This window comes from Synchiropus splendidus, chromosome 15, assembly GCF_027744825.2.
Source record: "Synchiropus splendidus isolate RoL2022-P1 chromosome 15, RoL_Sspl_1.0, whole genome shotgun sequence".
NCBI lineage: Eukaryota > Metazoa > Chordata > Actinopteri > Syngnathiformes > Callionymidae > Synchiropus > Synchiropus splendidus.
Genome location: NC_071348.1, coordinates 14,459,782 through 14,469,903, shown reverse-complemented (window position 1 = coordinate 14,469,903; position 10,122 = coordinate 14,459,782). Strand labels below are relative to the sequence as shown.

General features: G+C 42.3%; 2 protein-coding genes across 3 annotated transcripts; one reads left to right on the top strand and one right to left on the bottom strand.

Moving 5' to 3' along the window:
- Positions 1-1,130: 1,130 nt before the first annotated feature.
- On the bottom strand, positions 1,131-4,844 carry ube2s (ubiquitin-conjugating enzyme E2S). Its single transcript, XM_053888348.1, has 4 exons — positions 4,667-4,844; positions 3,523-3,670; positions 2,617-2,807; positions 1,131-2,534 (listed from the first exon to the last, which is right to left on the bottom strand). The coding sequence occupies exons 1-4, from the start codon at positions 4,667-4,669 to the stop codon at positions 2,172-2,174; spliced, it is 705 nt and encodes a 234-aa protein (XP_053744323.1). The 5' UTR covers positions 4,670-4,844; the 3' UTR covers positions 1,131-2,171.
- A 1,727-nt stretch (positions 4,845-6,571) lies between these two features.
- On the top strand, positions 6,572-9,388 carry josd2 (Josephin domain containing 2). Of its 2 annotated transcripts, XM_053888079.1 has the most exons (5): positions 6,572-6,727; positions 6,927-7,055; positions 7,807-7,932; positions 8,124-8,318; positions 8,462-9,388. In XM_053888079.1, the coding sequence occupies exons 2-5, from the start codon at positions 6,934-6,936 to the stop codon at positions 8,574-8,576; spliced, it is 558 nt and encodes a 185-aa protein (XP_053744054.1). In that variant the 5' UTR covers positions 6,572-6,727; positions 6,927-6,933; the 3' UTR covers positions 8,577-9,388. The 2 variants fall into 2 exon arrangements, with proteins under 2 accessions (XP_053744054.1, XP_053744055.1); XM_053888080.1 differs by lacking the exon at positions 6,572-6,727 and having other exon boundaries at positions 6,751-7,055.
- Positions 9,389-10,122: the final 734 nt, after the last annotated feature.

Genomic DNA, 10,122 nt, shown 5'->3' with positions numbered 1-10,122 from the left:
AGAGACAGAGAGAGATAGCTATAGATATAGAAATAGATATAAATATATATATAGACATAATATACTGACACGCAAAGATACGTAAACAACAATGTAGGGAGTAGAGAAACGCATGGTTTCGAGCTGGAAATACTGTCACTACTGTGAGTTTGTGTCTGCTACAGATGGCAATATTAATATTGTCATCTACAGGGTCCATAAAAGGTGCCAATAAACAACAGCCTCACACAATGTTAATTTGTGTCGAAAGCGTGGATTCAAAAATATATGATCTTGATTTGGAGCATGAAGAAACCGTACTGACAGACTGCCTTCTCTTGGGAAATAAATAGCTCTAGAGCACTACATTATGTGTTGCGTCTTTGTCAGTAGTGACACAAGAAACACCTGAGGTACTCCCTGCTTTTCTGTACAAATTATGAGACATTAAAACTTGCGTATATGTATTTTGAAAATGACAAACACTTCGCAGTATGAGAACCTCATATTTGTTGTGATGCTAAGCTACAAAAACCGCTGCAAATTTGAAGAATAGCTTTGAGCTTGAAACCTCAAAAAAAAAAAAAAAAAAAAAAACTTAAAAATCCTGCTGTCATTATTACCTGCCTGTATGAACAAACCTTGACAGCGAGAGTGGGCACTACCATTTTGGCACCACCTGCAGTAGGAATTCATATTTTATTCGCTCCAGATTCAATATAACAGGGGTAGTTTGGAAAATCTAGTCAGCTAAGCACAGACTCAGCAATAGATGAGTGATCAAAGACGCGAAACAATAACAGGAAGCGGCTGAGGTGTGATTATCAGCTCGAGTAGCTTTCATCCCAGAAGTCTGCTGCAGACTCCTATGTGTGGCACTGAAACTGGCTGTGCTCCAGCAAGATTGTGGGCGACACCTTTGAATTCTGTGAATTACGAGTATCAGAGAATCCTCATGTGCTCTTACAATGTGTTGCTTAGAATGTCTCCAAGTCCAATCTGTTCTTCTCAGCAGGCTCACTTATATAGGCTCATTGTCCCCGTTTTCGTCGTGGTCATAGTTGGCCATCTGCAACTTCATTAGTGTAACACACCTCAAAGCCAAAACTGTTATACGGCCATTGTGGGAAACCAGAAAGAACAACATCTTCATTTGTTTCACTTCTCGTATTTCAATGTTTTATTAATTTAAATAATTTAAAATGGACACAAAAAAACATCTGCCCTGCCGTTTCCACCGGCAACCATCCTGGCAGCAAGTTTTCATCCCGGTTTTGTCAGAGCTTCAGTGTGTTTCCCTGGGAAATGTACGCTCTGCATGCAATTCAACACCGAGAGAAAAACCTGCTGAGGAAACACTGCCAGTGCAACGGCTAGGGAGGACATTTCTATCACACATGGAAGTCTTCACACTGATGTCTTCGCTGGTATTCGGTGGGTGGGGGTGCAAGAGAGCAGAGACAGCAGTGGAAATGGTGGTCGATTAAAATAATTGTATGTTTAATACAAACAAAGACAGATCAGTTATGAACTCTTGCAGTTGGACTGCATCCCTGACACGCAGTCTTTGTGTTCACACAGAACCATGGGACCTCTGAATGTGGACATGTCGATAAAAACAGCTTTAGGAAATACTTTACAGTGAAACCACTTAGAAAAATAGAAAAAAAAAATTGGGAATTCTTGATCAGCTTTCTAAACCCAATCGGATCATAAATATTTGCGAGACTGAACACAACTCCTCTCCCTGAAGAAGATTGAACCCTAATTATTTTTTGAAGCGCACGCTGTTTAGCGGTACATGGTACCATCACAGCAGCATGGAAGGGAGCGGTGAGAAGACGCTGCAGTTGTGTTTCAGCTCTTTCTGCATAAAAGTGGGTGAGACTCACTAATGGGCATGAGCTCACTGAGGAATTAATTCAGAATAAGGCTTGGACGGGGAATATTTCATGATGAGGAGGCATCCTTTCCCCAACACCATCATCAGCTTCACAAGTACTGAGCTGCTTACATGATATTGAACTGGTGTCTTGAAGGGGAGGTTTAAAAGTAGAAATTGGAGTCTGGGGAGGTAACAAAAGGAGGGGGACAAATATCAGCACACTGAGATACTTATATATATATGTACACGCACGCACGCACACACACACGCACGCACGCACGCGCACACACACACAGATGACAACATATTAAAGTCGCCGCAACGCCCGCTTTTTATCTGCTTTCTTCTTCCCTGCTACGATACTGGTGCTACTATTGTTATTGCTGCTGGTGGTGCTGGCACCGCTGGCTCCGTTACCCAGAGCTGCCGGAACGGCTGCTGCGCTGGGTCCCGCCCGCTTCATCGGGTCACCTGCGTGCTTCTTTGGCTGGGGACCGTCGGTCAGGTCCTGGGCTGAGCCAGAGGTCCCACCCGGACCAGCCATGGCATGGATCTCAGTGAGCAAGCGGGCACGAGACTCATATTCAGCATAGTCCTCCAAGAGGAGACGACCGGCCTCCTCATTTAAAGCCGACTCTGGGTTGGGGTGGATGAGAAGACACTTGATTGTCTGCAAGGCATTAACAGTGAAGACGCATTAAAACCTTTATAAACAAATGACAGGGATGAACATGAATGGGAATGTTTCTCACAAGCAAGACATGTCTGAGGCCAAGTTCAGCTTTCCAGTCCCTCTTCAGCACATTGACACAGATCTCTCCTTTGTGTCCCACATTCGGATGAAATATCTTTGTCAGGAAATAACCCTTCGGTGGAACAGCAGGGAAGTCTTTCCCCAGGACAAGACGCATTCGGAAAACGCCTCCAGCAAACGGAGTTCCCTCTGTTGTAACATAAAGAAGTCATGTCACTTGCTGTCAGGCCTGACAATCAGGCTGCAGACTCAGCAAATCGGCAGATTAAAAAAGTGACAGCACATGTTTATTGTTTGAGTCCTGCAATAATGTGCCTGTGTCTGATCAAGTTTTCTTTAAGAAAAATGATTCACAATAAATGATCATGTTTAAATGAGCTGGCCGGTCATGGCACAGGCTGTATTACATGTAACAACAGACTTAACATATCCAGGATTGGATTGCAGCAGTATTCTTTTCCCAGACATATTGTCTAACATGTGGTATATTATATTATTGTGACATCTATTGTTCTATTCACAAAAGATGTAATCATTGATTTCAGAATTCACTTTTATAAAACTTTCTATTTATTTCTAAGAGAAAAGATATCAATATGCATGTGCAACTATCTTTGAGTCGTGAGCTTGAGCTTTAAATGAGAAAAAATGAAAAAAATAAAATAAAATAAACAGGACAGGCAACAGTCGCCAAACATTTACACATCAAAAAACGACAACACTCTCAAGATGTGAATCAAGTGTTTGTGTTGGGTGGGGGCTGAGCAGGCAAACAAGATCCCCGATACCAAAATGGTTTTATCAGGAATATGATATTTTCTAAATCATGATGTTCCATTCATGATTCAAATCAAACTTCAATTGAGTTCACAGCCCTAATAGGATGTAGCTTTCGAGAACTAACCTGGTCCTTCAATGGCTGTTTGAAGCTCGCTGATGTCTTCTTCACTGGGATAGATCTTAATTCCCTCCGGGGGGTCGGCTGCCAACGCTGACACCTCTTTGAATACCAATCGAAGAACATGAGGGGGCAAATTCTCCACATTGGAGTTCTGAAATGGAAATGTCAATAGATCAGCTTGAGAATATTTCAAAAACTTTTTAAGTATCATGAAGTCAACAATGTCAAGCAAAGTAATGGAGAAATGACAAAAAGAATGATGTTATTATTGTGGAGGATGGCCATGAAGTTCATGAAGGAAACCACATAGATATTTCTCAGCAAGATGAAAAGCAATTTTTAAGGTGAGAGAGTGAGAAAGGCAGTGACATTATTGCTGGAGCAACACCAGGTAGCCACCACTTGGAACATTGTTGTCAGGCTAATATCGGCAGCATCACCGTGGTTCTGCAGAACATTAAATGTTTGGTTTCCTTCAACAATAAATATTTAAGATTAGTAACAGTGACTCACACTTGACATTTTCTGAGTGGAACTGAACAGCAGATGTTCGGGAAAATCACGGTTTAAAATGCAAGGTACTACTCCATCATGAGAGGTTTGTAAATGAGCAGCATAATAATCGAAGATTTATCGACCAGTATGTTGGCATTCAGCCGGTTTCCGACAACCTCATTGTAAAGTCCGTTGTTACCACATAATTAAATGGAATGATAAGCGTCATCCCGAAAGACTGATCGTTTCTGGAGTCACGATTTTGAAGATTGCATGACAAGGGATTAAATATTGAAACTAAAACAAACAAAGAGTCGGGATGTGATGGTGTTGCTTATGGAATGTGTACCGTCGTAAAGACCGTCCGTGGGGGAACAGTTAATACAACAATTTCTGTTCGATGTTTGTGAAGAGTCGATGCTTCATTGACGTTAGCAACGATAGCTTGCTTCGGATTGGGCGACAGTCGAAGCAGTCAAGCGCTTTCACGTTGTGAAAAGTAGTACATTTGGCACAACAAGTAGAGAAATTGGAAAATGTGATTGTTATCAAACAAAAAAAACACGATTGTTGTCAAACTAACTCGACAGTCCAAATCGGCTCAAGCTAGCAACAATTAGCCGTTAGCACTAAAAGAAGCTAAGCAACTTACCATCTTCAACAACGACACTGGTAAGACGTGTTTGGTTAACGTCAGATGAGAGAAAAATGTTCCGTGATAATGACGAGATTCAATTTTGGATGGGTCCCGACCGAATGCGCTGTGGTTGTTGCACTATTCTTTTCTTCCCTTTGGTGACACAGGAACAAAAATACGACTCTCACTTTAACCTATCGGCGTTGACCAATGAAAGACATTGTTGCTTGATGCGTAAGACAAACGGGGCCAATCAGAGCGTAGCATTACGAGGCTCGCGAAGGCCACCTACGAAGTAGCCTATCAGTAGACAGGACGTGTGTCGTTTTCATCAGCCATAGGCTCGTTTGAAAAACTCTAGAAATGGCCATACGCGAAATATAAATCAAATAAATCTGAGGAAGTTTACGCCCATACATCTAATTGTGTTTTGATGACCAGCTTTATGTATAATATAGAGAGGCAAATTGGAAACAGTAATACATGTAAGAATAGGTTGCATGTTAGGCAGAACAGTCAGTGTTTTTTATTAAATTTCTGCTTTAGGAATATGCAGAGCAGTGCAAGTACAAATTTAAAAAAGAGTAATCCAGATAGAGGATTCAACTGTATTCTCACTGACTATTTAGCCAATATTAAGAAATAACTTCTTCTGTATGTTGATAATGTTATGCTTTAATCTAAACACGCTCAGCAGGATTTCAGAAATGTGACCTGTCTACATCTTCAAAGTTGCAGTGAGTTTATTCAACAATTCAGGTCGTCTTTAATTGTTAAGCTGCAGTGAACGCACACCCCGTGGAATCAAATGAGAAAATTAGTGCCAAGACAAACCTCTACTTATTCATCATTTCCGTCAAATCTTGTGGTGTTGTTTCTGCGTTGTGCATTGACACATCACATCTATTTATGGTTATGATTGAAAAGCTCTGAAAACATCCGTAGGTAGTTTTCACAGTGACATATTCCGAGACATTAAGCTTGTTTTTTTTTTTTTTTTTTTTTTAAAGAAACCCATGCTCGTTCCTGTCTTGGCCTACTACCAGCTGAACATCCAGCAGAACAGGACATTTGTCTCCTATTTTTAGACGCTCCAAGTCTGTTCCAGACACCTTCATCTGTGAAGCTGTAATGTCATTAATGACTCAGATTATTTGGTTAAAAGTAAATGTTTGCTCTGAGGATGTTGATCGAGAGGTACAGAGAAGTTCAGGCTTTGTTCATTACCATATACCATAGGTCAGTTTTTGTCGAGCTGGAGACATGCAGAGCTGTATGAGGAAGCCAGGAGTGTGTGGGTTGTGCAGGACATTTAGGGCACATCGCCCCTCAGCCACTTCCTGCTTGCTATGTTTGAAAGGTGGGGTGCTAGATGTGGCAGCGAGAGATGGAGTGAATAGGAATGGACATGAGCTGAAGAACGACAGAATGGGGTTGGGGTTTGTGGTCAATCCAGAGTAATAGACTGAGATCAGGAGAGGTGGAGAGGCTGCAGGAGTATCCATTTATGTTCAATATGTCTTAACTGTATCTCCTGACACTATACAAATACGAACATTCCCGAGACAGAATCATTCTCATTGTCCACAACGTGTTCAGATCTGTCTCTGGGTGAAATTGGTTGCAGCAAAACGGAATGAATCTCTTGTCACTGTCCTCTATGATCTGAAGGTTGGGTTGACAATGTAGGAAGGGATCATGGTTATGACGCATATCCATGATTGAAAAATGTACTTAATGTACTTAACTAGTGAATTGAAGATAGAGAAGCACTACTGTAGTTAATCCCTCTCACCACCTGAGGGCGCCTCAACACAACAGTTGTTGTGTTTTTCCATCCTCTTCGACGAGCCAAAGTCCATCGTGTGCTCGTTTCTAAAACAGACTTGTGGATCAATTCAAAAGAGCATGATTTAAAAAAATAATTAAAAAAAAGATAAAATGTATTTTTAAGCTAACGTTTGTGCCGTGAGTGGGCGTGGCAATCATAGCAACAAAACAACGAGCAGCTTCCGGTCCTGGATGTTGCTGTCAGGCTCCAGCATCTTTTTTAACGGCGAAGCGCTTCATCAGCAGGTCAGCGCATTATCGTTGTGTTCCGTTGAGGTTTGGCACCAGTCGGCGTTGTTATTGAACATAGGGGCTAACCTCGGGCACGGCAAGAATAATCTGAACCATCTGTTTGCAGTAGCATGCGTGATAGTTAGCTTCGGTCGCTAGCCTCTCGTTTGTAGCCTCTCTCTGACCGTGGTTGGTTCCTCGTGTGTGCTCGCAGCGTTATCATGAGCGACGGAGGAGTGTTCCATGAGAAGCAAAGACTGGAGCTGTGCGCGATCCATGCTCTCAACAACGTGCTCCAGGAGCGGGTGTTCACCAAGGAGACCGCCGATGACATCTGTAAGCGGTGAGTGAAGGCTTCATGGAAACATGTTTGAGTTACAGCAAGTGTGGATTGGACTCATTGAAAATGATACCGTTTTGATGCTGTAGCTTAACTGAGTTGTGTTTAAGCTTAGTTTTTTTTACCTATTCAAAACCATAAGAGTGCTATGGTGAAAATAATAAACTGATGTTTGGGTTTATTTACCATAAAAGTCACGAAGACTTAAGAGTGTTGCTGAAGAATAATTTCCTAACACTCTACAGAAATATAGTGTATTGCTGTCACCTGGTTGTGTTCCTGAGGAAGATCCATATGACGCTGTCACTACAGGTGTACATGGCCTTAGTTTGAATATAATGCCAAATCTTTGCGGTGTCTTCATTCAGACTGTTAGCACTCATGTTACCCTGAGATCTAGAGAAAGAATATATACTCATTGAGCTTCTTGCCTTATCTCAAGTGACGGTGCAGCTAAAGCTTATTTCCCACGTGTCACTTCTATCTTGCATTTGCCACCCTAAACCTTGAGTAACCTAGAGGCAACTGGCATTAGCAAACACAAGTGTCTTCAAAGGTCTCACATTATTTGTGCTTATACATGAGTCAAGCAGAACCACATCTAATGTGACGCTAAAGGAGAAGAACAGTGGAGCTAAAATTGTGTTTCAGCTGCTTATAGAACGACTTTGACTTTGAAGTTTGAAGGGCATGAAAATGTGTTTAGAAGAATGCTCAATGGTTTGAACAAATGTCGAACTCATTTCTCTGTTAGCTTGGCTCCTCAGTGTGTGGTGAACCCTCACCGGTCCATGTTGGGCACAGGAAACTATGACGTCAACGTCATCATGGCAGCACTACATAGTCGCGAACTGGCCGCGGTGTGGTGGGACAAACGCAGGTGAGTGAAACCAAAGCCATGTCTATGGTTAAAACGGGTCAGTGCGAAGACGGTGGAGAGTGTGAGGACAGGAATGATGAAATGTCCAGGAGGTTTTAGACAGCTCAGGACAAAGAAGGCTGATGGGAGTGTATGCACTGACCATATCATTTGGAAATGTAAACTATCAAAATATATTTTGTGTGTTTCAGGACTGTTCAGAGTCTTTGCGTATCTAAAGTGCAAGGCTTCATCTTGAACGTCCCCTCCTGCATCTCACTCGGCTTCGTGTCGCTGCCACTGCGAAGGCGGCACTGGCTAGCTGTCCGTCAAGTCAATGGTCAGTACTACAACCTGGACTCCAAACTGAAAAGTCCAGTCTGTATTGGAGGAGAAGCAGAACTACGGTAAGAATGTGTCTGATGAAAGATGCAGTTGTCAGGACTTGGTCAGTGTGTGAGTCACAGCACGAGGAAGTGACCTCACCTTGTGACTGCTGGATTCCTTCGCCACTGTTTTGTCTTTCTCACCCTTGCCTTCATTCCCTCAGCTTGTTTCTCGGCGAACAGCTTTCTCAGGACGTGGCAGAGATGCTGCTGGTGGTCCGGCGGGAGGTGGAGGAGGACGGCTCGTGGTTGATCCCCGACAACACCAAGAAGGAATGACTTAAACATAAACACAGAGTTGCTCTGTGAGGAGGACACAAGCAAGCGCCTCATTCTGGAGGAGCCTTCAGGGAAATGAGCAAGATATTCCAAAGAGCAGCAGAGAAGGGAGGGTCCGTCTGATGGGAAGCCTCGTGATTGTTACCAGCTTTGAAATGACTGATGTATGATTTGAAGTCTGGTTATTGAACCCTTTACTTTAGACACTGGGTGACACTGTTGAGTTTACTGGTTGAACCTCATATTTTTTTACTTGAGAAGTGATGGACGTTTTCTGTTAGCTCGTAGGCACGACTGCAGAAATGAAGCATTCATTTGGAGAGAATTTTGAGTTCACTAATAAGCTTCCCTCAGTGGCCAAATTCAGAGCCACTGTCACGCCGGTAGCAGTTTTCACATCAAGACGAAGTCTCGTCTTGGACTATGCACAGCAGAGAGAAGACCTGTAGGAGCAGCTTGTTTCCATGTGTCGGCCATTGTGAAAGAGAAGTCTGGCGTCACTGCATGTTCGTTCAGTATAGAGACTCCTGTAAGGTTGTCGTGTGTGGTGGGGGATACTTTTGGTGTGCAAGACAGCACATGTACTAAACACTTGGTGTGTCCACCGTAGCTGGAGTTCGAGCACGTTTAATGTGTGTATCGCTCTTCGTCGTGATTCAGAGCTAATTAATAACATGCCAGGCGACTCTTTTCTGTGACTGTTTACAATCTCTGTGTCGTGTCTTGTCTCTTGATCTATGCATATCCAAAAATCTGGGAGCACTAAGTGAATCACCGGAACTTAATTTATATTAAACTTTGAATTTCTTTTACCCACTGACTCTGTTTCCTTCTCACTGGAAGGGATGGGTCTCACACTCCCTAGGTCTATTATCATTTTCAAAAAGTCTATAGGTGATTGTAATTTTAACTAATTGTTAATAAAGTGTTTCTGAATGATACAATTTCAAATGTAGTTTTGATGAAATTAAAATTAGATTGACTTCATATATATTGTGAATATGATAATGTGTTTACTGAACAATTTGGTTTGTTCCTTGAAAAGTTAAATGGATATTACAAGGCATAACTATGACTGCCATCTGATGATGTGTAAAATTGACATTATTTTTAATGCCAAAGAGGGATGCTTGTTCTTTATCTGACAAAGACATATTTGTTTTGACATATATCGTTGATGCTAGGTGAGTGAGCTCCTGTCTTGTCTTTGGCATCAGCTGTAGAAGTAACCGAAGATCAACAGATCTCTAATCTGATTTTTACCCTCCGCAAGGGCTCTTTTTGCGCTGCATGGACAAGGACAGAATTTTAAAAAGCTCACCAGACAAAAGCTTTGGTCTAAGAGGTTAACCTCTGTGTATATTTGTTTTTAAGAGCCTCCATGGTTGAGGTCTGGCACATAAAAGGCGCTAAGATAATAGCAAAGCCTGAGCCATGTCCCAGCTATTGTTGGGAATGCTATCTTACTTCCTGGATGGCAGAGACATGACACAATCTCTGAGTCCACTCCAAACCTTCATCCAGGTGGCATCCCTTTGTTCTCCTG

Excerpts from the sequence above, each read along its gene's own strand:
- josd2 (XM_053888079.1), top strand. The coding sequence starts at position 6,934 with ATGAGCGACGGAGGAGTGTTCCATGAGAAGCAAAGACTGGAGCTGTGC. Across the intron at positions 7,056-7,806 it reads GCCGATGACATCTGTAAGCG|CTTGGCTCCTCAGTGTGTGG; the intron begins GTGAGTGAAGGC and ends TTTCTCTGTTAG. Across the intron at positions 7,933-8,123 it reads GTGTGGTGGGACAAACGCAG|GACTGTTCAGAGTCTTTGCG; the intron begins GTGAGTGAAACC and ends TGTGTGTTTCAG.
- ube2s (XM_053888348.1), bottom strand. Across the intron at positions 2,808-3,522 it reads AACAGCCATTGAAGGACCAG|AGGGAACTCCGTTTGCTGGA; the intron begins GTTAGTTCTCGA and ends ATGTTACAACAG. Across the intron at positions 2,535-2,616 it reads GCCTCAGACATGTCTTGCTT|ACAATCAAGTGTCTTCTCAT; the intron begins GTGAGAAACATT and ends AATGCCTTGCAG.